This window comes from Notothenia rossii (genome assembly GCF_949606895.1).
Source record: "Notothenia rossii genome assembly, chromosome: 8".
NCBI lineage: Eukaryota > Metazoa > Chordata > Actinopteri > Perciformes > Nototheniidae > Notothenia > Notothenia rossii.
Window position 1 is genome coordinate 22,580,187 of NC_136906.1, and position 27,730 is coordinate 22,607,916.

The 27,730-nt window shown below is 40.3% G+C and overlaps 1 protein-coding gene across 3 annotated transcripts; it reads left to right on the plus strand.

Moving 5' to 3' along the window:
- The first annotated feature begins 95 nt into the window (after positions 1-95).
- On the plus strand, positions 96-25,351 carry LOC307016643 (SH3 and cysteine-rich domain-containing protein 2-like). 3 transcript variants are annotated; one of them, XM_079645841.1, is made up of 11 exons: positions 96-117; positions 10,622-10,970; positions 12,449-12,543; positions 14,363-14,447; positions 16,513-16,628; positions 17,453-17,522; positions 17,715-17,815; positions 17,917-18,005; positions 19,926-19,977; positions 21,042-21,179; positions 23,248-25,351. In XM_079645841.1, exons 2-11 carry the CDS (start codon positions 10,661-10,663, stop codon positions 23,344-23,346), a joined length of 1,155 nt encoding a protein of 384 aa, XP_079501967.1. In that variant the 5' UTR covers positions 96-117; positions 10,622-10,660; the 3' UTR covers positions 23,347-25,351. The 3 variants fall into 3 exon arrangements, with proteins under 3 accessions (XP_079501967.1, XP_079501966.1, XP_079501968.1); XM_079645840.1 differs by lacking the exon at positions 96-117 and adding an exon at positions 2,024-2,559; XM_079645842.1 differs by lacking the exons at positions 96-117; positions 16,513-16,628; positions 17,453-17,522 and adding an exon at positions 2,024-2,559.
- The last annotated feature ends 2,379 nt before the right edge of the window (positions 25,352-27,730 follow it).

The following is a 27,730-nucleotide window of genomic DNA, read 5'->3' on the forward strand; positions in this document are numbered from 1 at the left end:
CCTTTAGTTTCCCTTGTCTCCAAATCACTGAGTGTGCAATGTGTTTCCACTGTCGTCTTAATGTTCATTTTTACCAGCCTTGTTCCGGCACCTGGGGGATCACATGGCGGATGAAAGGTAGGAGACATTTGAATGTGTTTCCTACAGCATTTCACTTTTCTGTGTTTTCTTCTTTAATCTCTGGCAGATCACTGCACAATGCCCCACCAAGACATTGTGTCTCGGTTTATTTTTGACGGCGAAGCCACTGCTAGAAAACTTTCGACTTGGCTTTTTGTTTTGTTTCTTCACAAAGTGTTCCCTTCAGCAGTCACTCTGCTATCTGCTCTGCCCTTGCTGTGAAGCAATAATCAACGTGATAACAGAGGCTCCTTCCCTTTGTCTTCCTCCTGTCTCTTTTCTCCAACACACCCACACACAAGCACTTTCTGACAGTTTGGAGAGAACTTTGATGTCAGACTTAGATACAAAAATATACAAGCTAATCCCATTTCTTTGCAGGATTTGCTTTGACCTTTAAAATGCTCCTATCAGATCAACTATCCCTGTCCTCATACCTTAGCTGTGTTAATGCCAAAATCAGCAGCTGTGACTGCACCCTATTGCTTCATTCTCTTTCATGTGATGACTTCTAAAGGGGCAATCAATGGAAAAGCCCCCCTGAAGGGTGGTGAAAACAGGTAAGCAATGTGATTGAATTTGACATTTGAGGCGGCAATCATCGAGCCTTGTTGTAGCTGCTTTAAATGTATAATGTAAAGTAAAAATATAACCTAGCCTTAACTCTGCATTACAGCTTCAGTATTCAGTGCCTCCGAGGGCAGGTGGGAAATGACTCGGAATACATTTAAACAGTCAGTGTTTATTTTCCCACCCAAAAAACAAACTGAAAGTAGCTCATCCCACATGGGTCATGGGTCTGCTATAGGAAATAATGATCATGGTGACTCACAGCTTCGTACAGCCTGCAGAAAGTCCTGCATCAATGTCCTCCACCCTCTTCTGTCACTACTTTAGCATTCTTCTGACATTGATTCATAATAATGACATATTTTATGTTGTTTTTATATGGTGTCACTAGAAGGCTGTCTTCGACAAATCAAGTTTAAGTTTCTGTTTTATTGGTCTCAAGTTGTTTAGCAGAGGTCTATGGAGCCTGTGGTGTAGTGGGTTGTCCGTAGATGTTCGGATCAGGGAGTCACAGGTTCAAACCCCACTGCAGTCAGCATGTCGTTGTGTCCCTGGGCAAGACACTTCTCCCCAAATTGCTCCTGTGGGGATTGTCCGCAGGATTGAGTATTGAAGTCGCTTTGGATAAAAGCGTCTAACAAGTAACATGTCATGTAATGTATGTCATCATGACAAGTACAATGAAATGAGTCACATAATCAGAGAACTACTCTTCTTTATATTATCATATATAAATCTGTATCACAGAGATTTTCCAGAAGGGACAAAGCACAACTTTAAATATTATAGATGTGCTCATAGGTTTCTTGGACAAAGTTATTCAGCATAAAAAAAAAGTAGTCGTCTAAGACAAAAACAACCAATTAGTCGACTAAAATGGAGCAGTCTAATCTCTAGTATTGCATCATGTTGTGTCTGTGTGCTTGCTTTGCAGTGTTCTGAAACCCATTTAACCCTATGTATTCTATATAATAGCTTTTTAACAAAAGGCAAATTGTATCATATTTCGTCTGTTGGAATTAGTTGCAATTATGCAATTACAGTTGTAAGTATTTAGATGTTCACCAATTAGGATAAGCTACAAAAAAGAAAGACATCCTTTTGTTATAAAAGACTAATTTCCTCAAAGAGAAAACCAGCTCTTGCTTACAATTTGAAAGGTAGTCTATATTTGGGCTTAAAATAAGCATCCGCCCACGACAGTGAATCCTGATTATGTCTAAATCAATCCTGGTAGAGTTGTAAAAATTGGACCAATCATGCGCCCCAGACGCACGAGAGGGCGTGCCTCAGGTTGCGCTTAAATTTAAGTCTGTGCAGTGGTGAAGGACACAGTTCGATTTGGATAAATAGCCAGCGCCTTCCAGATCACAAGCTTTGTTTGGATGTAATCATACTAACATATTTTTTCCACATCGACGTTTTTCTGCTTTCAATATTTTTTGGGGGGGAAACTGTATGACGGAACTGTGTCACATTTTAGTTTCCAATGCGCCATACGGGATCCTGAATGCTTGCCCTTGCATGGCAGGAGTGAAATATAAACAGCTGGTGTGTGTTTATGTTTAGAAAGTGTTCAATCAACCTGCAGTCGGTTTGTGCAGAGTTAATGGCCATAAGGCGTCCACCTCGCAGCGCGCACACATTCCTGTGATGTGGATCTGTTACACTTTTCCAAGCTTTTATATGGCTAAAGCTCGATATTTCTTATCGACTGGAGACAGTTTGAAGAGTTTTTTTTAATTGTGTGTGTCCTCAACGACTCTTTACTTTACGGTGTCAATGATGACTGAGAACAATGAGATGGATAGCGACACTCAGCTCCAGCGCTCCCCAAGCACCATGTCCATTCAACCGATGTCATCCAAGGCAAGTTGAGCTTTGCTCCGTAAATTAAATACATTGTGATTTCCTACAGTTACAGATCTCTGTAACGACCTGAATAAAAGGCGATCAACTTTGCACAGCAGCTTCCTTCACAAACTGAAACAAAAATATTATTTTGTCCGAATAAAGGGGAGAGATTATTTTTAATGGTATTTGTGTTGTTTTGCTTATTGTTAATTGTTGCTAATGCCTTCCTCATTATTCCACTGATTTATGTAATATTGATTTCAATCCCTCACAATTGCAGTTGTATTGTCATGACTGCGTCACTAGGTGTAACTTCACGCGTAAGGTGTGATGTCACTCTGTCTGCCCCTTTCTCTCTGCCGCTCCAAATTTACTTCCTGCTCTCACACACACACACACACACACACACACACACACACACACACACACACACACACACACACACACACACACACACACACACACACACACACACACACACACACACACACACACACACACACACACACACACACAGGGGATTTATCCTTAGTATTAATTCATAATATGCATGTGAACGAGTAAGGATTTCTTGGAAGAACACTCAATTATTTTCAGATGTATTACTGGAAGCTCATTTTTTTCAAGAACGACTTGATGAAATCATATATTTCCTTTCCTTGCTGCTTTCATGCACACTTTGTTGTAAACCATATGTGGTAAGAAGGTTTTTATTGCAATAAACACAAATGGCCACGTTTATTTACATGCAGACCTGGATCTCTTATAGTACAGTGTGGGCCTGTCTGAGGCTCAAGTGTCCTTACACAGTGTCCTTATGATTCCATCCAATTTGTTGACTAGACTTTATAAACAAAGATATTAAGTGCTGTCCTCCAAGTGCAGGAGCGGTGAAAGCTTTCTGAATGTCTGCTGTTTAATGAAGGGCTTTTAGGACACTTGATTCATCAGGTCCAAATATGATGCAACTTTCCCTCAGCTGAGTCTCCATCATGCTTCCTCTGGCCGCCAAGGCACAAACACATGCTGTGGAAATGTTTGAGGAAAAGTGACACTCAGATGCTTCATCTAGATATTTGATGTCCTCTGTGAGATGCAGAAAGTCAGCATTGTATAGCAATCTGTCTCTTGCGTATTCCACTCAAGTTCCAACTCCTCACCAGCTGCTACCAACGAAAATCAAGCGGTATCTTGTGCCAAGCGGGACTGATTAGTATTCACATCATTCACTTGCCAGCTTCACCACATCACAAACATTTTTGCCACAAAGTAATGTGGCGACCATTCAATCATCTAATCCCCCTGCTCTTCCAATCGATTGATTTCCAGGGCTCTGTTGAATGGATTTGACTTTAATCTTCAGCTCTCATGCTCATTACATGGTTAATATAAGGTTTGTTTCATGTTTGGGGAAAAACGTAATTGTACTTGCCTATCTTTTGAACCTCCTTTTAATGTCCAGGACTGAAAGCTCTATGCGACTAGATCAATCAATGTTAATTTTCAACCCTGTAGTACTAAGTCTTTTAAGGAATCTTGCAGGAAACTATTGAAGTTAATGTCAGCCAGGATATCATATGATGTGTTCCCGGGAGATTGAAATTCTTTAAATCAATATTCCACCCATATCTATTTTAAGCACTTAATCAAAACCATACCTATACAAGTAAAAATCACAGCCCAAGGGTTTAACTTTTGAGGGAATCTAATCAGACACACAGCCATGTGTCCATGATGTTTTTAATTAGATAAGGATGACACTGCTTGCTCTAATAACTGATGCTTCCCCCTGAAATTCACCAGAAGCAAATTCCCCACCAAGATGGATATGAGAAATCAGGAAGAGAGGAGAACTAGTCTGTGCCAGAGGATTAAGAGGAAAGGATGCATGGACTATCTCTCTGGCTCCCAACAATGTACTGGTCTGGTGTATTGCGAAGGCTGGCAGAAATGTGATTGGTTGAACAGATGAAATGCCTGAGCAGCCATCAGCGGCATGCACTATCGCTCTTTGTAGAGAGCTGTTTGCTCCGTAAGGACTGTTTATGCTTTGGGAGCCTTTCTGTGATAAAACTACACTGGTACATCTCCTTTTTATGATGAGTGCACAGGAAAAACCTCTGAGTGTAAGATGTCAAGATGTAAAAATGATAAAAAAAATCCTCCACCGTGTTTTGGGACATTGGCCCGTTTGTCAGCTCGCCCACTTTGTGACAAGAACATTAGTTTCTTCTGTGTCCCTCCGGATTCTTCACACACATTTCTTCACTCAATGCGAGCACTTGCTCAGTCAGCAGAGTGATAAAAGGTGTCTGGAAATGCCTAGGTGTGGAAAATTGAGAATTTAGCCGCTTCATAGCTAAATCTAAATACCAGTCAGTCACAGTTAGAACTGTTTTGTCGGATGTATAACTGTCCTTTGGAACAATAGAATAAATAAATTGTGTGCCAAATGTAGCCGTTTGCGATAATTATACTTAAACAATATCAGAAAAGCCAGGTTTTTTAGGCTGTATGCCCAGAGATGCTTTGTGCTGAACGCTAATGTGAGCATGCTAACATGTGGATGCTTAGCATTGTACTATATTTGTGAAGTGTGAACGCATGCTAACATTTCATAATAGGGGCTGTAGATCACACGAGAAGAAACATTAAATTACATGTATGTATGTTACTTGTTAGACGCTTTTGTCCAAAGCGACTTACATACTCAATACTGTGGACAATCCCCACAGGAGCAATTTGGGGTGAAGTGTCTTGCCCAGGGCAGGGACACAACAACATGCTGACTGCAGTGGGACTCAAACTTGCTATCCCCTGATTTGAAGTCCAGCACACTATCCACTGAGCCACAGCCTTCCCTAAATAATTAGACAATATTGATTGGGGAATTTAAAAAAAATAGCCAAAATCTGCAGGATTCATCTTTTGGGGACCATGAGTCCCTGTGCAAAAGTGAATTGCAAATTGGTTGAGTGAGCGACTGACAGACAGTGATATCCTTTCAGCCAAGCTGCTAGCTTTTCTAAAACCAGACCTCATGAAAGTATCTCTAACCATTTCAATATTAAGGGCAGGAGAAGCTAATAGGGGCATCAAATATGGGTCTGAATGTATTTCAAAATCGGTTTCTCAGACACTCGTGATTAGGCACTTAAGCAGTCTGGTTTTATTATTCACACCTGTTTACACAGGCCAGTGTTAACTGTAACATCTAGTCACTCACTCACATCACACTGCTAACGCTAATGATGTACAGGGTATACATTGATGATTTCTAGTTACTATGCTGTCTTTTTACAATTTATTCTTCCACCTTCTATTTGAAACCTAATGTCACTTCACATTTGGATTGACTTTCTATTCAGATGAAGGGAGATGACACTTATGCAGAGACGCGTGCGGGGAGGTATAGTTGCAGAGGGAGGCCAAGGTCTTTATTGATTAATCTAACACCTTCACTGCTGTGATGTTTATTGATGTGACACTAACGAAAGAGGTGTGAGCTGCTGAAGAACTGGATACTAGGAGGCAACAAGTAGCTTATATGATAACTGGCTGTATATCTGTGTGTATCGCTAACGAGGGGAAGAAAGTATCTGTTTGGGAGATTTATTTGTCGCCTTCGATGCTCACTCATCAGAAATAACATCCTCCCCCCCCCCGTCAGACAATGACAGCCACGTGCTTGGGGTGTTCAGTGTGTGAACTGTGATTGGGTGAGTGAAAATGGTTGGATGATGAGTTACCAGGGCAGAGCTGCGTGGCAGGGTTGGCTGAACGTGGGCGGGAGGAATTACACTGCAGTGAGGGAAGTGGGTCTAATCCACGCTACTATTTCAAACACAGTTTCTCTCTACAATAAACAATCAGGGGGAGAGTGTGTATGAGCTAGCCTGTGATTGGCTTTCTGTGATTGTTTGATAGGGACAGAAGCAGTTGGAAGCAGCCTGTGATTATCTTGTATTCAAAGCGGATCTGCCATGCTGCTGTGCATAATGACAAACTTTAGCCGAGAAGGGGACATGAAACTGGTTCACACAGTTTCTGTGTAATGACAAAGACCAAAGCTGTTTGAACGCTGTGCTAAAAGATTTATTTATAAGTGTAATTTTTTGTGTCCCATACTGTGTGTCATTGTAATAAATCATTCAGTTTGTTTTTACCAGTTGTTTCCTATCTTCTTATTAAGGTTGTCCATTACTTACCCAAAACAAATGAAGCCATGCCGTGAGGCTATGAATGCATCATGTACACCTGGTACCTGAGGTTGACATTCCCCTTGAAAGCACATATTCTGAAGTCTTAGACCTGGATTTAGCCAGGAAACTGTGTCTCTCTCAGCACAGCTATCCTTCTTGAGACGGAAATATCATCATCTAGAACAAGGTCGCACACTATGACGGTGGCCATGAAGAAAGACAGGTTGTTAAAAGAGAACCTAGTATTTGAGGGGGGGCAAGGCGCTAGGACAGGATTCGAAAGTTGAAATTACAGGCTTAAATATGGCATGTACATGGATTTTGTTTTGATTCAAACTGCAAAGTGGGGGTGTATATATCTGTTGTTGTGTTTTCCCAATTACTTCTGCACTTCCTTTTCTTCTGCTGCTTCGTACACAGGTGTGATTGGCATCGTTCAGGAGTGAAGATGGTGGAATAACAGATATTTAGAGAAAAGCAGTACAATTCATTCCATTTTTAGACCCATGTACACCTTACCACTCTTTAGTTTAGGCGTTGTTACTGTTTGACTGTTGGTTTAAGACCAATACAAAAGTTGAGTAATGCAAACCCTACCAGCAAAGCCTTTTCACCAAAGTGAGATTATAGATTTTTTTGACTTTACTGGAATACCTTCATTGAAATTGAAATGCTCTCCACTTGGTGAATCATTTAAAACGGTCCGTACTAAAGTATGTCATGGCCAAAGGTTGTATTTATGATCATATTCCCAGCAGGATTCATCTTTTGTTGTTCGGTCTTGACGTCTAAACAGGCTGCAGCATATATGTCAGCCTAGGCCCATACAGCTCTGAGGGAGGGAGGAGGAGCTTTATGTTTGCATGAAATAAGAGCTTTATTATTGAATAGAGTCTACTCAAACACTCCATATGGAGCATTGACTTTTGGACATCTATGTTGGCTACATAAGAAAAATTGGAGGTTGGTATGTGGATCGAAGATTTGAAAATGATGGGCTTTTACGGGTCTGCTGAGACAACTTGTCTACATCTGGTCTGTTGCTTGAAAAATATTGTCAGTGCAGGTGCGCGTGTTCAATGTTTTGCGTTTTGCATGGAATTGTGAATAATTTTTTTAATGTATAAATAATTGATTTAGAGAGAAACATCAGCAAGCTCAACTGAACCAAAATGTTTCTTTTTGGGGAAGCTGCATTTTTTGCTTAAGATAGTTATAGTAAGAAATGCATTTAGTAGAGAACTGAAAGAATAGTGCAATAATTCTCTTGACAGGTACTGTCATGAAATTACAGGGGATCAATAATACATAGGACTAGAACATACATCACAATCAGGTTATGACCCCTGGTAAACTTCGGCTCTCAATCTGCCTCATTTCAAACATCGGCCTCCCTCCTCCCTCTGGCTTGACTCAGGATTATAATGCTCTCGGCTAATGTTCAAATCGAACCAAACAGGAATACTTTTAGGCACGCACACTGACTGATGATTCGATTAGCTGTAATTGAGACATGTGCTCTAGCCGGAGCTGTTATTCCACTACTCAGCTGCTCTGATGGAGAGAGCATAGCGAAAGACTGTCACGCTGCACCGAAGACACATTAACATTTCATCCTCTTCATTATGTTAATATTTAAATTAGCGTCTCATTTAGAGTTACATAGATTATGAAGCAGGAAATGCTTTTAGGGGAAGGCTACCCTTTGATTGACATGTACCGTGATGCTCTCCAGTCTGGCTGTTCTCTGTGTTTTTGTCTTACAACTTTAACCTTTTAACAGTTAATCTTCAGTTCATTACGTTAATTGTTACATTTCAGTCGCCTAAACATTTCTTGTTCAGTGTTTGGTTAAACTTTGTGTCACCCTTTCCTGCCACTTCTGGATGCAAAAAAATGGTGACAATTACAAAGCTCGAGGCCTCAAAACCTTCCGGAAACCAATTGGTTGCATCACAATGATGACGTCCTATTTTTCTATACAGTCTAAGAGAGTGTGAATAACCTGAATTGACCCAGAGGGAGTTGTGTGAAGTCTGATATATTTCCTCAAGTGGTGTCACTTAAAGCAGCGTCTGTTGCACTTAAGCTAGTAACAACACTGTTTATGAGCACAGGCTATATATCAATACCGGTAGTTTGTTTTTAGATTATAATATAGAATTACAATCTCCTACCAGAGGCTAAAAACTGTACTGAATTACAATCAAGGCCATGAGTCAGACTGAATCACACAATAACACCATTCTATGCACCCAAAGCTACAATATTGTATTAGCTGTTCTTCATCAGTGTAATCTGATGAAGGAAATTGTCTAATGGAGATTTACAGGAAGCATATGCACACACATTCATAGAGTTTTGTTTCTCTTGCTCTGCCTATGTGTGCCTTACAAACACACACACACAAACTGAAATAGACAAACTGTTTTCATATCTTGTTCCCAGACGTGTGGAGCTGTAAACAGCATGTCCCTGTAAAGTGATTATGTTTGGCGCTGAGCACAGAGCAAGCGCAGACAGGCAGACAGGCAGGGAGGCAGAGCGTGTGCACACGGAGGGTCTGTGGCCTACTGATTATCTGTCTGCTTGTCTGTATGTGTTGATCCATTCTCTCCCCTGCGACACGGCCACGCCCTGACACTGCTCACCCGCTGCCACTGCATGCATCATCATCTGTTCACAGAGCCAGAGGAAAACGTCAGGAAAGATGCATTTATCTAGCCAATCAATGCTTGACGGCCGCAGAGAGCAGAGCTTACAGGCTTTGTAGCTCATGTGACATGTCATTGTCTGATTGTTCTGCTGTTGAATTGCAGCAACCATCAATTGTTGAAGACTGTTTGGTCTATGCAGCGGACAAAATACAAGCATGGCCCGTTATGTCAATACACAGGAGGTTACATGCAATTTGACATTTTTGGATGTTGTAGGCCTTGTGTGCTTAGCGCAGGCCTGTGGCACCATCAATCGGTCCAACGATCAGACTCCATCAGATTAAGGGCCCTGAAGATAGGCTGTTGATAGATGATAACGCTTTGTAAACTGTCTTGTTTTATCTATATCACAATAGCCCCCCTGCCATAAGAAAATGTCATATGCGCACAGTAGTCCTCAAGGTATTGCCGTGGGCATTCTGAAAGAGGCAAGGCTTATCTTGTTAAACCCTGTGATGCACACGCTGCTCTGTTAGATGTGTCTCTGCAAAGGATATGCATTGTATCACTAAAGGAATACATCACCCTTTAAATTACTCTTCATCACTCTGTCTGTGTTACCTTGAACTATTCATAAAATATTATTCTTGCATGCTTCCACTTAGAAAATTCTTGATGAATTGAAAAACAGCAATATATATATAAATATATATATATTCTCCAATTTATATTAAAAGTCAGTTTTCACAATCAATGAATCAACTAAAAACTCGCTGACACTTTTGCTGAAATCTAACTATTTAGAAGACTTTCGCATGAACAGTCTCACACCTGCACAGGTTGTGTGAGGGTTTATAAACAACTACTTAATTCCTCAATACTTTTTTGATTCTTTGTTCACCGTGAAGGCATGTCAGGAAAACATTTTTCATAGGTTAGGGTTATAAAGTAATCCATTAAAGGGAACATACAAGTATCTCAGCTATCAATGTGTTGTTTCCATATGAGGTGATATTGCATTTCATGAGTCACCCTCTTTCCCGATGGTATACAGATTGGAGCCGAGTGTTGTGTTTATGAGTCCGAGATATTACATGTGCTGCCCTGCAGGCATATTGGACATTTGTTATTGCTCCCAAGTATGCCGCTGCATTCTTGCTTATCTATTGTTTATACTTAGTGTGCCCTCTTTCTTTCTGTCAATGTGTGTGTGTGCAGCTCCAGAGACTAAAACGCTCGCTGTCCTTCAAGACCATCATGCGGAGCAAAAGCGTGGAGAATTTCTTCCAAAGGTCCTACAGCGACGCTCGCCTGCCCCCAGACTTCATCACGGACCCACCTCCTCCTTCCCCCCCACTGCTGCCTGGCTCCCCTCTCGTTGGCCACCGCTCCCCCTCCGTGTCACCATCCCTCAGCCCCAACCCCTCCATCTCCTCCCATTCCCCAAATCTCAGTCTTTCACCATCACTGTCCATAAAGCCTCCCCAACCTCAGATCACCCACTGTTTCCAGGACCATGTCTTTCGCAAGTCCACCAACTGCCAGCACTGCAAGCACATGATAGTGGGTAAGACCTCCGCTCTTCATCAAGCCAACTCATATCTGCAGTTTTCACAGGATTTCTGCCATCCATGTCTTCATATTTACAGTATGTTGCATCCCATGTAGTGCAACCTGGACACCTATTATGCTTGAGGCATTTATCATTGTTTTATCATGTCTTTATTACTACCGAAGGATTTGAGTCTGCAACACCTAAGAGCAAAAGTCAGATGTTTGTGGAAATGCATACTGTACATTAACCATGTCAAAATCCTCCACAGATAAGATAAGATAAGATACGAGACACTTAATTTATCCCAAATTGTGAAATGTTTGCGTTGCAGCAGCATAAAAAACTGCAAAAACAAAAGAAGGCATTGCACATAGGTAGAAATTAAAGAGTAGAAATAAACAATTCTAGAATTTAAACATCTCAAAATAGAATTAAAACAGCATTAAAAAGTAGAAAAATATACAGTAGGCCGTGAAGATATAGAATCTATAAACTCTGACAATAGACAGAATATAAAGCAGTATATCATTCACATTAACTGTGTAGGGAATGGAATATAAAATTAAATATGAACATAAAATGTAGTGTTTCCAGTTATCCAAAGAGAAGCTATGGAGCAGTGGGTTCTCTGCAGCCAGATGGGATTTGTTATAGAAAGATGGCAGCATGAAGGTAATAGTCACTTGGTTTTAAAGACACATTTTAAATAACCTCACCTCAATACCAGATTATTTTTTAACAGTCCACATTGGAACGTTAGTCTTCATGCTGCTTTCTTACACTTTCTATCTGAAGCAGTGCGCCTGCTGTGCTGCAGATATGTGAATGCTCTTATCCCTAATTGCCTATATGAACTCCTAGCTGCAACTCCTTTGTTAAATCTACTTGATGTCACTATGATTAATTTCAGCCTCCAACCTGCTCCTCTGAAGGCTTTTTTGCAAGCAACGTGATTTGTTTCTCTCTAATGCATCACCTTGCCCCTGCAGGCCATTCAAAGCAGAACCAGTAGTTTAATTGTTCCATCCAATTTGGTTGTTTGCAACCCGTCGATGCCTTCCCCCAAAAAATCTATTACTCTATGTTTTTAGGACGAAGAGTCACTCACCTCCTAATCGTTTAAAAGCATTCAACGCTCAACAAAGGAGCTATCATTGCATAACATCTCAATGCTAAATATTTCTATCACTGAAGCACCTGAAAACAAATGTGAAAAAGCAAAGGGCCAAGTCAATTATGATTGAAATATCTCCAGCTGGTTTCCAATCTCTCCAGGTTGTTTTTGAAGGGGAGCTGTTGATTGTGAAGCTGTTAGTGTCAATGCCAGCTTAATACAACTGGGAAAACTCTTGATTAAACTCTCTACCTGAGCGCAGGAAACATGTACATATGATCTGAAGGACACTTTGGTTTGTTAGGACTGCAGCCTGCTGTCTGTTTCTTTTGTGTGGCAGTCTGCGTCATTCTCTCATCTCTGTCCCTCTATGCAGGAAACTCCAAACAGGCCCTGCGGTGTAGAACCTGCAAGATGGCTGCTCACCTGTGGTGTACCTCTGAACTCTCGCAGCAGCTGTGTCATGGGAAGGTGCGAATACACTCACAGAATTTTGATGATATCATTCCCTTTATATATATATATGTATTACATTTTATTTTTTCAAAAACATATATAAATATCTTGGTTTGCTCAGTGTTTTTTTCAGTTTTCTGTGAACCAATCTGTGATTCTGTGTTAATTTATTTGTCAACTTTTTTGGAGCAGCAAACAAAAACCTCTCAAACGAAGAATGTCAGGATTAAATAAACAACCCATGTTGAGTGGCGGGCTTTAGGACTATGCAGATTGTGTTACCGTCGTAAGAAAAGGTTATCTGGCTGTTTCTATTCTTTGTGCTGAGCTAAGCTAACCCGCTGCCGGCTGCAATATTCATATTCAACAACAAGAGTGGTTTCGATATTAATTGCTTTTTAACAACAAACATTAGCTTAAATTCTGCTAAGAAAAATATCCTTGGCAGGTAAAATAAAGGAAACCACATAATATAGTGTGCGTTCGCCGTTCAGTAACAGTTTATCATGTTTTTTTGAGATTATGATTACTCAGTTTGCTCTTTTTTTTGCAGATAATACATTTCTCCTTCCTAATCCAGTTTTTTGTTCCTCCAATCTCTCTCCCTGACATTTTTTTTTAGGTTGGATTAAAAACACACCAGCAACAATAACAGTTCAGATTACATCATGATTTAAATAACCTGAGCAGGGACATTGTTACCATGGTAACTTTACTATGAAACTGAACTGCTTTATTACGCAATTTCACCTGCATTCGCAAATAATTAAATATATTAGTGGAACACTGTTTCGAACTGTGCATGGATCAAATAAAAAAACACTGTTGATGTGAGGAGAGTAGACTTCAAATTGGAATGAATTTCAGACAGAGCTTTTGGGTTTGTCCTCTAGTGCAGGCTAGAGGACATTAGCATGGAGAAAGAGGCGAGACCTTCTGAGAGCCACTTGGAAAATGTAAGAGCACTGTGTCCAAATCGACTCAGAGCATTTTGATAGAAATGCACAGAGAGGGAGAGCCAGGGGAACGATGAGGGCAGCAAAAGGTACAACATTATCACACAACAACCAGGTTTTTGTAGCAGGAGCGCTGGTGTTAGTGTGTTCCTCTCTTCAGCATTATATGATAAACTGGGTGGCTCATTTGCAAGTCAATGCAAAGACAAACTGATACCTCAGCCGAGTCACTTACTGGGCTTAATTCAGTGTGAAATTGTACCCACGCAGACACACGCAGCATAACATGTCCCTGCTTGTGTTAAAGTCTTTTGCATATTTTCGGTGGTTGATTGAATGTATTGTTCATTAATAGAACCTCAGTCATTTCAAAGGACTCCTTAAATGTCCCAATGTCACTACATAGATCATCAGCTCAGTCTATAAACAAGAATGAAAAATCATTATTTTTTACCTAGTTCTTGTGATAAGAATAGCGATCATCAAACAAATTAGAAGGAAATGGCTAAAAAAATAATAACTTAGTAAATGAGTAAACTCACAATGGAATAACCTACTAAATGAAATCTATGTAACGGAGGAAACAACTATGAGAATTAGAAACCAAATGCATATCTTTGAGGAAAGGTGGGAACACTTGGTAAAGTATAGAACACTATAATAAAGATTTATAAGGAACATGAGGTAAGAATTGATAATTAATGTATACCTGAGTATTAATAGTGTATCCATTCTTTTATTTGTATTATTATTATTATTATTATTATTATTATTACTATTATTATTATTTCATTTTGTTATGTATGCTTTGTGAATAATTTCTTAAAATGCAAATAATTTATTTTTAAAAAATCCTTCTTTCTGGTCTCCTCTGTTAGTCTGGAGCGTTCAAGCGAAACTTCAGCTCACCACTGCTGGTCAACGATCAATTGTCTGTCGTCAAGGAAGTTCAACCGAGCCAAGGTGAGCATACCTGAAAGACCGTGTGTGTGTGTGTGTTCACGAGTGACTGCTTTGTTATGTACGTGCTTTTGTTTTGTGATGTTGCTGCTGTCTAGCCTTTTGGTTTATTTGTAGATGTTTGTGTGCTTGTGCATGCACTGTAATAAAACCAGAACTGTCTCCATCTCACCTGACGGCCGAGGAGCATGAAGTGGGAAAATGTAAAGAGGAAGAACAAATTCAGCTTCTCTTGGTGGCTGACGGACGCACCCTGAAAGTATGTGAATAAATATTCATACGTTTTTATATTTCTGTTTATGCTTTGTATTGTTACTCCTTGCACTTCAGTTTCATTTGGTTTTAACCTGCCTCAGCATTATAACTCTTCAAAAGATGATGTACATTTTATTTAGTTTACAATAATGGAAGCAAACAAATTGGACACTTTCTCGTTTCTCTTTGTCAAGTAAACCTGCTGAAGGTTAAAAGCACACACTGAATTTGTTCTTCTTTTCATCATCATCTTTAAATAAGAACTTTTTTTTCCTTGCCTATACCTTCGGAATATATTATATTATATATTATTATTATATATATATATATACCTCCCAGACTGTATAACTCATTGAATCAGACATGACACCTCATGCTGTCACTACCTTGCACTTTCCATAAAGCAGGGAACAATGAACCCACAGCTCTGTCCCCCCCCTGAGCGGAGCAGCATGACGCCTGGGACTCCTCCAGCTGAGGCTGCAACCTGCCAAACTCACAATCACACATTTCAAAGTGTTCTCGTAATTATGCTCACTAAAGGCCTGGTGAAATGCTGAACCCGCATAACATTTAGTTACAGATCGTGTAATTTCCCATCAACTGCCTTTTGGCAAAGCAGTGTCATACTGAACCATATTTATGAGTGTGAGAGGAATAGCTGCAGGAGCAAAGTACAGTTGCAATCTCTAAATGACAATTAAAATCGTATTAGCTACCAATTGAAATGTGCGCAAGGATTCTTCATTAAAAAAACACAGCTGTGTTGGGTTGATATATATATATATGTAAGGTGAAAGAGATTTTTGGACCAAACGAAAGACAACCCCAAAATGTGGGCTCAAATATGAGTCACTTGTCAAACCCTGGTTGTTATTCAGTGTATAGCTTATAGTCTGTCAAAGTAATTACGTCACAAAAGCCACAATAAGGTTGAAAAAGGTATCTATGAAAAATAAATATGAAGCCATGTCACACATAATTCTCCTTTCTGCACTGAAAGGAAAGCTGAAGGTCACTTGCTTGGTGAAAATAATGATTAGTCTCAGTAAGACTTTCTGCTCTTTACTCTCTTCCTCTGCATGCTCTAACGTGCAGAACTGCCATCGTCACTGAAAAGACTCCAACCTATTTAAAGCACAGGTAAACCGTATCACCTGTAATTACCTACAGTAGGTGGACTGAAGGCACTTCTGTTTAATTTATCCCCAAGAGCTTTAAGGGTGCTGACGTCGATATATGGAACTGCAAATCATGATGTCTTCATCCTGCAGACTGCCAGAGCGCCTAGCCCTGGAGGAAAGTCATCATTTGAATCGTTTAGATATGGATGGAAAAAGGAGCAGAAAACCTAATACCTCACTTCAGTAATACTCTCATGGCACCAAGTGCTGCCATCCACATGAAATGAAGGACTTTTTTAGGCTTTCCATATTTTTTTTATCTTACCTCTTATTCCACTTCTCCCCAACTGCAGCTCACCTTATATAACTTCAAATTAACTATTAGAGACTAAAACACATTTACTGACATCAAGTAAGTGTATTAAATAAATCAAAGCGCGTAAAGTTTTGTAAAGTCTTGATGTCTCATTCACTTTTGGCTGCTGTTCTCTGTCAGATCTAAAGTGGGTCGGTTTGGCCCAGGACTCTACTTTAGTTATATTTAGACCCTCTGGTTCCTCCAGATTGGCACTCAGTGTAGCCCAAGATGTGCGTGGAGCTGTATCTTTGCGTGAATAATTTCAATGTGTTCTTAAAGAAAGTGAATATAACTGTGCATGAGTTTATGAATGTGTGTTTGTGTGTTTCAGAGGCAGCGAGGATGCGCGTGGACCCTGTGTACGCCGCCCTGCGCTTCGGGACGTCCTTGGCGCATATGAGTCGCTCCAGTTTTGGCAGTTTGTCAGAGTCACCAACACGCAGCCTGGTATGACATCATCGCCCTGTATTGGGGTTGAGGACAGTATGATCCGTGTGATTAGGACGTTTTTACGAGATCAGTCCATTTGTTAACTCACTGGTGAATTATGGAGACCCTAGATACCGCAGTGCAGAGATGTCTACACGCCCAAGTTCATCATTCTTCCATAGTTTCTAAAAACTTTGCAAATCATCGAAAAATATCAATAGATGGAAAGATTGTTACCTCTTTGGCTTTTGGCCTCATCTAACAAATGACTGAAAAACAAATTAGATATTGATTTGATAGATAGATAGACAGATAGATAGATAGATAGATAGATAGATAGATAGATAGATAGATTAATAGATAGATACTTTATTGATCCCAATTTGGGAAATTATTTAGTCGCAGAAGTTTGTTCAGACATGAAAATACAATGCTTAAAATACTTTAAAAAGTGTAAAAAAATAATTAACAATTAAAAATAAATGAAAACATTTAAAATATTTTATCAAATACAAACAATATAAATAAAACAATATACAATATTTTGGAAATTTATCGAAAATGAGGAAAAATAATTCCCTAAAATTGTAAAACGGTTGCTTAAAAACAAGGATTTTCAAAAGATTCCTTACTTTTAGGGTCATGCTAGTCCCCTACTTGAAATCAAACCCACCGAACATTAGTTTCAACAGTGATTATGGCATGTATGCAGATCTGTTTACAACACCAAGTACTACTGATCTGTCTTTTGTGCTTCTGACACATTTCTACGCCCACTGTCAAATGTATACTCTTTGATATCCTGGTGTTAACTTTTGATTTGTTTGTCCTTCTTTGACAAGGGGGAGGGAGGTGAGGAGATGCAGCAGAGACAGTACAGCATGGATGAAGAGATTACTCAGGAGACAGGGGGTAAACACTGCTGTGTGTCTGTGGATCGGCATATGTGCTGTGTATCCATGCTTTTGTGTGTCTATTATTATGCTGTGTTTACTGTGCATGCCTTTCTGTGTGTGAGAGAGACTTACTTGTTCAAAAGGACACGCCTGATTGCATATATGTGAATGCCTGACAACTTCTAAGAAAATTCCTCGCCGCCCTCAGACAACCCTTTCCCCGACGCTGAGATGGAGGAGGAGGAGGAGAGCGGCAGCCAGCTGAATCTCGCAGAAGCTCCGGACCCTGCAGAGGAGAACAATGTGATGGTACACTCTCTTTTATCCCACTGTGCAGACTGTCACATCTTGTTGTTTTCCTCCCTGGAGCGTGTATTTCTGTATCACGACATCTTCGTCCCTTTGTCCAGGTGCCCAAGCGCATTGAAGTTCACTCCATCCACACCTACGTAGCGCTCTACAAGTTTCTGCCTCAAGAACAGAATGACCTGGAACTCCAGTGAGTAGAAGTCACATTGACTACATACAGGAACCTTTGTATTTTTTGAATACAAATGCCACAGCGCTTGTTTCGTGTTTTTTTGTTAGTGGTTGCATTTTTGCCCCAGCTGTTGTTCCTGCAGGATAACATGTCTCCACCATCTGTAGAGGACAGGGCCGGGGTGCCCTTAAGGACGGCTAATTATAAACCGACAGCCCATCCCTGTCCCTTTACAGGGCTGTAGTCTGAGCTGTGTTCCCATCAGGGGAGAGGATGGAGAAACTCAACAACTGAGAAATGAAAGAGCGGACAGACACAAGGGGAATAGGCATGAAGCTGAAGTCTATTGTAGGCAGAGAGGGAGAGAATGGGAAAATAGGCAGAGAAAAGTGCAGCTATAGAAGTCAAAGCTTCATAAAGGAAGGGTGAAGAAAGGAAGGACAGAGCAGTAAAAAGAAGGACAGGATGTGTATGTGTATGAATGGTTATGGGACAATGGAGGGACATCAATGAGACTGTTGTCAGCCATCTGCGCCGTGGCTATGTGTCTGTAACTGCACAATATATGTGGGCTAATGAAATCGCAGTGTGTCTCTGTGCTTCAGTCAGGGATTTTAGCAGCATGTACTGCACTCAAATGAGATATGTAAGAGCTTTACTTCTAATTAATTATTTTCCCACATTGCACATTTACCCAAAGCCATAATTTTCAAATGACAGATTCTGAGTGATAAGCATGCATTGGTGTGGCCTGAAAATGATATTTTAAGAGAAGACTGCAATGGACAAATTCAAAAAGATCTATGGTTGGGTGACTTGGGTCATTTAAAATGATTAGTGTAATTTCAGGGCAATCTTCCTATTTTTTCTACATAAGTCTAGACCTTGCTTATGTTCAAGCCTTCAATATAAATGTGAAATAAGATTAGTTTAGCTTTATTCATACATTGTAATAGGATGAAAAAAGTAGCTGATGCCTAAAGATAAATGTATAATCTGCCTTTTCTCCGGTTTCCATTTGAGAAAACCCAGAAAAAAACAAATCCCTCACATTGAGCTACTGCTTTTCCTCTCTGGCTGTATGTGCACAGAAACAGGAAATACTGATGCAACATTTGATATATTTCCAAATGTTAAGATTGCGAAATGACATTTATTCAAATTACAACATGTTCCCCTATCCATTATTGGAGAATAATTAAATGTGCTCTTTCTGAAACAAATGAGCAAATCTGCCAGTTCCAAAGACATGTATTTAACTAGGCTGTTCCCACTGCTCAGCATACACATTTTAATTGTGTGTTTCTTTTAAATAGCTGTGAAAAACATTAGTGTAACAAATAATTGTTTCATATGTAAAACATGGTCAGTATAAGTTTGAGATATATGGGTCTTACCCTACTTTGAGTTGATGTAAGTGTGCAAACTAAAATGTGTGTGTTGCGGTGATAATAGAGGGCAGAGAGCAGACACCCAGGAGACTGCATGTACAGAAATGCATTCCGAAAACCAGTTTCAGTGAAACTAGGACAACTTGTTCTCCTTTTTGGGGTGGAGGGTTGGTTTAAAAAAAAAAAAAAAATCTGGTAGTGACATTAGCATTCAGGCCAGGTTAGCAGATTTGATCCGGCCTTTCCCTCTGCAGTAGACACTACTTAGTCATATTTCATGGAGACCTGATGACTTGGTATCTGCTGCTGTGTAAACTCTGCCGAGCGACACCACTTTAACCACTTTGTAACCATGGGTACAACAGCTTCCTCTGGCAGTTTAATAATATGGTCTTGAGCCCTTGTACTCAACTCTTTTTTTTTTCTTGATGTGCTTGCTGCTCTCACCCTCTAACCTCCTTCTCCCCATCATGTATCCAACTTCCCTCCCCTCAATCCCCTCCCCTTTATGCCTCCTTTACCGTCTCTCATGTCTTATCTCCTCTAGACCTGGTGATCGTGTGCAGGTCACTGACGACTCTGGTGAGGAGTGGTGGAAGGTGGGTATTCATTCACTTGCAGGCGTATTTGTGTGTGTGCTTGTTGGCGGGTATCTGTGTAGATAGTGTGTGTTTGAGAGCGTAGACATTTGTGTACGTGCATTTATTGTGCGCATGTGTTCATTTGAGGCTTTAAAAAAACTATTGCTTGACGCCTGCTTCATTTCTTCCATAAACATGCAGGCAGCCACAGACAGAAATAGAACATAATTTCCTCTGAAAATTACAGAGTTTAACATAATGAACCTGACAAGTGTTGCAACCTCAAAAAGGTCTTTATTGAGTCGGTAATGAGCATTGCTCGCTCCTGATGAAAACAAAAGTGCTTCTGTAAGTGTAGGTTTTCCATCACAGAAAAAGGAAGAAGCACCAAGTCTTAAATAAAGTGCAGTCTGTTTATCTTCCATTCGCGTACCAGTGTTTACTAGCACTTAGGTGGCCTTAAGTGAAGCAGCAGTCATTAAGCACTTACAAATATACACTGCCGCTCCAAAATTCTGTTTAATTTGTGAATCATCTGTTCATAACTGACGTATGGTTTGTGAATAACTTCAATATGCACATCAACACCTGAGGCAGAGGGTGATAAACGGAATCATTGCTGCATAATGAGCTTGACTCAGACTTCCTCTGTTATTCCAGTCCGCTGCTGTTTCTTTGACTACATAAAGAATGAATGTGGCATTAAGGTGAAGCAATTTCTTTCTGTATTCAGAAATGAAATTTTAGTGTTCTGTTTTCCTAATTCTTTACTAGTCTCTGCAGCCTCGATGATTCATCACTGCACAGTTAGAAATGTGTCACTTTTGATCTCACTTTGTTTTTTAATTTCCCATTACTATTCAGAATGGAGAAACTCCTTTTTCTACCAATGAAACATGATGAGACACATTATTAAGTTCAGACACGTTAAGCCAGTCTGCACCTCTGTGTCAGACAAAACATTCTCATCAGCAGCCACACAGGGAAAACTAATAGATGGTACATGAATGGTACATACTAAGTTGTCTTTCAACAGTATATGATTATCCTGACACCCACGTTTTTCACCTTTGTTTTTCCAGGGCAAGAGTGGCGACAAAGTAGGCTTCTTTCCTGCCAACTTTGTGCAGAGGGTCCGGCCGGGGGAGCGAGTGTGGCGGGTCGTCCAGGGCTTTCCAGGAAACCGAGAGAAAGGACACATGGCCGTGAAGGAATCCCAGGTACACTGAGATGATCCAACCTTTTAATGACTTATTCCACTGTGTGTCTTTCTCTCATTTATGTTTAGGATTCTCAACCCTCATCCGGTTGGACCCCAGAGTAATACTTCTTTTCAAATGTCGCAGATGCCTTTTGATCATTCCAATGTTTCATTACTGTGTTAATCAATTTGTTCCTAATGAGTTTTATGTTTTCTTGGTTTTAGAAATACCACTTTACAAGGCAAAAGCACCCACTTTTCAGCCAATGCAATATTTAAGGGGACCTATCATGCAAAATGCATCTTTTGATGTCTTGCATACATAAATATTGGTCCCCGATGTGGGAACTCACAAAGTGTAAGAAAACAAAACCCTCTCTCTTTCCTCAAATCCGGGGGTACAACGGAGCTGATCCAGATTTGCGTCCGATGTGGCATTAAATCACGGCAGCATTTAGATAGATAGAATCGGAGGGATGAAACCCTACGGCTCACAGTCCAAGCCCCTACTGACTGAGACACTGGTCTCTGCATTTGACCCATCCTAGTGTTAGGAGCTGTGGGCTGCCATTATGCGCCTGGGGAACGATGCCTTGCTCAGGGACACCTCGGTAGCACTTGGTCTTTCCCGGGACTTGAAGTGGTGACCTTCCACTTGCCAAGCCAAGTCCCTATGGACTTTGCCACCACCCGATAACGGAATACCATTTTTCGGAAGGCAACGATGCCACGGAACACAGTCATTTACAATTACAAAAATTCGACCGCGGCAGGACTCGAACCTGCAATCTTCTGATTCGAAGTCAGACGCCTTATCCATTAGGCCACGCGGCCACGCTATGAATTGTGTCATCTTCTTTCTTCTTTTTCATCCAAGGACCCAGAACCAGCACTTCTCTAACAGGGCTGAAACAGAGGTATATGAGGGATGTCTAAAATGCATGATCTCTTTGGTATTTTGAGAAACAAACATTATAGAAATGTTTTTTTTCCAGATATCTGAGACACATACTATATGCCTAAAAATAGCATAATAGGAGACCTTTAACAAAACAAATAGGATACAAAGTTAAAATGAACACCATGGGCCTTGATGTAATACTGTAGTATGGTCATTTTGATTTAGACACACAGAGATTACTTTATGTACTCTGTCTATTTTGGTTCAACCCAATATGCAGATTAACTTTATTAATGTATTAGTTATTTAAAACATATATATGAATTGTTTTTTCATGGCTTAGATAATTACATAACAATGTCATGAGAAAAAGAAAACATATTGCTAGTTTTTTTTCTTGCAATAGTTTATTCTTGGGGTCCCCCACCCGACTTCTTGTAATATGTTAGAGGGTCAAGGATCAAATCACTGACACTTTGAAGGAGAATATGTCAGCCTGCGTAGTTGGGATGATCTATTTGTGGTACTCCTTTATCCTGTTCAGAGTTGCAGGGTGCGGGAGTTTATCCCAGAACACACTGGGTGAGAGGCGCGACACATCCTGATCGGTGTTTGATCAAAAGATTGGCAACAAAATCATTTCTGTCTCTGTGTGTTTATTATGAGGCTTTTTTCCATTATCTTTTACACACTGTCACTCTCAGCATTTAAACACACATATCTTAGTTTTTCATGTCATTTCACAAATCCAAAACAGGTTGTGTGTCCACTATAAGAAAAAGCTGTTTACTGTCACCATAGTTTACCATAGTCACCATTTTCCTTAAGCGCAGTTTACAAAATCTTCTTGATAATGAAAAATAACCACAAATGAGTTGTCTCATAATATAGTATTTCTAAATTCAAACTGTCAAAAACTAGACTATTTCTTTTGTATTAAAAGTTGATTCTAACAAAGATATACCAAGCATTAATTATTTGCAATACCTGTCTGCCATTGACACTTACTTCAAACTTTTTCCTTCATTCTGATGGCGGTAATGCTACAGGGAAAGATGAAGACACTCCACATCATCTTCTGTCAAGATGGATATTCTTGTGGGCAATTCCCCCAACACAAACCTATATTTTAAAAGTGTTAACTAAAAGAAAATGTAATGACTCCTTTCTTCCCCTTTCCTTTCAGATCTGTGTGGGGAAGCGGGAAGAAGGCGATGTGTTTCTGAAGCTGAGCAGTGGGAAGAAGAGAGGGCTGGTCCCAGCTGACTCCATAGAGGAGATCTAAGCCTCTGTGCTCCCATCACCATCCTTTCACTTCTACTCCCCCCAGGAGGCTCCCATCTTCAGACTATCAGCATCACCCCTCCTCCCCCTTCCCCTCTGCAGAACAACAGCTGCAGCCTTCTGCAACCAATCCTGCCTGACTTAAACCAAACACACAGATGAACTGGACGGAAAAAAACGAACACTTCTGCAAAGATCCGGGACCACAGCCCTTCATGAGCACACGGTTTCCAATTGATTTGATCTACTGTCTTTCAAGAGTTTTCCAATATGCAGTAGTCCTGTTTTAGAGAGGAACTGTTTTCAGCACTTTTATCTTAACAATACAAGACCAATGTTTAGTTAGATAAAGGTTGAAAGTGAACAGGATTTGAATATGCTTGCCAGATGCCAGTCAATATATTGTTTTCCTCCATTATAAAGATGTCGACCAGCGTGGGAGGAGGTTGAGTCCTGTCATGGGAATATTGTGTCTCTGTCCGAGTCCTTTTCTTGTTTCCTCACCCCCTGTGTGTCTAATCCATATGCTCATGTCAGGGCGTCATAACATTGGACAATTGCCAAGCACAACCACTGCCAGAGAAAACTGCTGCCATGTAGACAGAGAGGAGATTCAGATGAAAGGAGAAGACACAATCTGAAAATCCTCAGCATGTGTGAGTGATAAGTGCACTCGCCAACTTGAGACGGCAGAGACGAGAAGATAATCAAAGGAAAATGTAAGGCTTTGACGATCACAGGGATTATTTTTCATTTTTTCTTGTTTCAGTATAAAATAACAATGAAAATATAGTATAAAAAGTGATTAGGCATATTTAAATTCCTGGGTAGAAAGCATAAATCAGCTGGTGAAGCCCATGCTCCACAAGTCAACTTTGGTGAATTTTGCTATCTACTCGACAGCATCTTAAATTTACAGGGATTTCTTGAAAGAATCCTTTGAATTTTCTTCTGAAAAATTGCATGTCCCTACAGGAATACACTTGGGTGTGAAGTATCTTACATTCAAATAGGTCTTAATCTGTCCTCTTTGTGTTTCAGTTAAATATAACAGAGGAGAAATATTTTTTTAAAGTCTCTCTTAAAAAGCATGGGGGCTGATCACAGAGCAAACGCTTCCGACTGTAGCAGCGGCAGTTCTCCTGTTTTCACATAAAGGAGCTTGACAGACATAAAAGGGTTGGTTTGTTCAGAGACCAGCCAAAGAGCTGCAGTGGGTGTTGCAAATGTTGCACAGCGTTATTATAGGACATCACTGGAGCAGTGGGAAATAAGCCGCGGCCAGAAAAACATCTCAATTGGGATCTCTGTGACCATGAGAAGGAGTTTAAGTTTCACTGACAGCTTGGAGGAGGTGCAGTGAGAGGAATGACATCAGCGTTGTGCCATTATGAGTCAGTGTATGCATGCAGGTAGTATTGTAGCCATCAGTCATCATTGATCAAATGTCATCTCCATCTTCCCTGTTTGGCCTCGCTCGTCCTTTCTTTATCGATGCGACTGTTCAGTTATGACATAAAGTGATGGCGATTTTCTTCCAATGTATGGAGGTAGACTTTTGATGTTTAGAAATCCATCGATTTCTTTTTACCCTTTTTTTTTATTGTTTTCTTCAAAATAACTACATCTTGTGTCACAAACAGGATGAAAATGTTGGTTTGAAGCATAAAATGCAACAGTAAAAGGATGGCATTGAAAATGATTTAAATCGTATGTCTTCTTCCAGAGAACTGAGATCTAGCTTATATCATTTAGTCTACATGTTATGTGAAAGCATTTAGCGACTGTGAGAAATAAGCTACTCTTCTTGTTATAACGAGAATAGAAATGTATTTCCTCCCATCTTTGTAAATTGTGCTTTTTGTGTCTCCTTCATAGCTGTCGTACTCAAATGGTTGTCAAAGCAAAACTGGATTTATGATTTTTACCCATGTTACCACTTTTTGCATTGTGCCTAGCTGTCATTGGTTGGCCACATACCTTAATAAAACATCTTTACAAATGTGTCTCCGTCCCTTACATGGACACTGAATGCTGTTGTTGTAGGGCATTATGATAGCTCGTAGCTTTTGTTGTTTTTCTGCATTTGAAAATAAATGCATGATCTCGAAGATAGCAGCGAGCTCCCGAATTAGGCCGCTGTAATTGAGAGTTTTAGTGCCGTCCATGCATAATGCACCATCCTCCATCCAGTAACACACTGCTGTGCACAGAGGACTGCCAAAAGACTGAGAGCAACATGAATATCACAAAATGGCACTGTGATGGGGGGAGAGAGATTCAGACATTTTAGTTATTTCCTACAAATCTACAGGAAAACAAGATTTTTTTTTTTTTTATCAAACAACAAACAGTCAAATCAAGAGCACCAATTGGTTTAACGGATTTGGGCTTTAGTTGTAGCAAAAAAAATAAATCAAGCCCTTTATTTGTTCACTCACTCAACGGGGAAATGTGTTTGTCTGCACAGCAAGTTAGCTAAACAGTTATAAATGAGCAGCTGAAAAAAATTCTCAAGAGTGCATGTTATAAGCCAAGCATCCTGTAGCCAAACATGTCCCGAATTTGTGATTAGCTGTTGTTGAAAGTATACCTATAGGTGTTCCAGGTACTTCCACCTGAGAGGAGACCAAGGGGCAGACCCAGGACCAGATATCCTCGCTGGATAAGCATAGAAGATGGATGGATAGATGGATAAAAGTATACTTGCAAGGGTTCATTCTGTAGTTGATGTGAACTCAAGCTGTTTTTATGTTTACACCTACTGTACTGTATGTGCAACTGTACAGTAGGCAAGTGACAATTGTGATGTCCCACAAAATGAAAGAGCTTGAACAAGCGTCTCACTTTATTAGAATTGTTGTCTTTTTTCATACTCCACGCACAAGTCAAGGTGTATCAATGACAGTTCTACTACTTGATGAAGCTCAGCTAACTAACTGCTAATTGCCAGCATGTCATCCTCTCCTTTCAATCTTTATATAGAAAAAATTATGTTCTTCTTCCTTCTTGATCTGCAAGTAAGATCTGTAGTATTGTAATTTGCATTATAAGTCACATTTTGAGCAGAGCTATAAGGAAAGTAACTGTGTATTCAGCTTTAAACGCATTAACGCAATCTTTTTCGGAGCCTTTCGTGTAGTTCTGAAGATTTAGTCCACATTCTAACCTTAAGATGTACTTTCAAACTGAAGTTTCAACATTACAGTGGATTAACACTGGCAATGTTTTTGGCTGAATGTCTGAAGGCCAACTTCATTGACGCATATTTGATCTGTGGTTATTAATTTGGGTTTGTTTAACACCAACTGAAGAATAGCAAGTGTCCTGACAGAAGGGATCTTGGCTCGGGTGATGAAGCAGCTGAGATTCACCACCGGCAGTGCCTGCTATACCTCTATTAACACTTGACAGGGCTTCCCATCTGCTGTAACTCAGACCACAGGGAGCCTTTTGAGGCTGATGAAACTTTGCTAGTTTGGAGGAGCGTTGTTGAACAGCTCCATCTTCTTCTTCCTCTTCTAATCCTCTCAATCCATTGGCCCATCCGTTCCAGCCAATCACTCCATGCCTCCTTTTTTCCTCTCATCCTACAGACATTGATGCACATGTGTTAGACTCTCCCCTCTCTTGTACTGTCTTACAGCTCTGTCTCTCTTTCAGTTCTTTTTTTCCTATCAGTTTCCACCTTCATGACGATTTCTTTCTTGCATCAGTCTGGCTATGAGTTACTCTTGAGATAAGCAGACAAGGGAATTATGCTTATTTCCTATCCCTTTTTTTTTATCAGCTCTTGTTTTGACACAGCTTATGATTTAGGTTATTACTGACGGAGGCTCTCTATCTGGTATTGCCTCGGCTGATTCTATTAAAGAGAAATAACTGGGGAAGCTGCTAAAAGTAAAATGCCTATTAATAACGGTTAATTTCTGCTGGCTGCTGTAGCTCAGCTCGGCCATTAGGATTACTCTCTTTGGTAGGAGGAGGGGGATAATTAGGGCCAGGTGTAAATGTGGTTATTTTTTCAATCTGGCCCAGTTTCATATCTCGCTGACCCTGAACACACGCTGTAGGGGTTTGCTCCTGTAAAATAAATGTCCACTACCATTATTCAGAATGTCCCCCGCTGTTATTATTACGTTTTGTGACCTTTTGCTGTGCCTCCAAGCAAGTGTCAGGACTAACAGCCTGTGCCTTGTGCCCTCGGTCCAGGTGAACGGACCCCATCACATCAATAGATAAGGACAGAGAGAAAGAGAGAGCATCAGCTGCTTCTCTGAACATTGTGTTCCACGTCTTTTATCGCTCATCCTGGTTCGTTTTTAGTTAACATCAAAACGTTTGCGGTGTATAGAGGTTTGGGTGTGGACCAGAATAACAATATG

What these genes read in the sequence shown, in the direction of transcription:
- LOC307016643 (XM_079645840.1), top strand. Translation starts at nt 2,473, where the DNA reads ATGATGACTGAGAACAATGAGATGGATAGCGACACTCAGCTCCAGCGC. An exon ending in CTGGTGAGGAGTGGTGGAAG is followed by an intron (nt 19,978 to 21,041) that starts GTGGGTATTCAT and finishes TTGTTTTTCCAG; the next exon opens with GGCAAGAGTGGCGACAAAGT. An exon ending in TGGCCGTGAAGGAATCCCAG is followed by an intron (nt 21,180 to 23,247) that starts GTACACTGAGAT and finishes CTTTCCTTTCAG; the next exon opens with ATCTGTGTGGGGAAGCGGGA.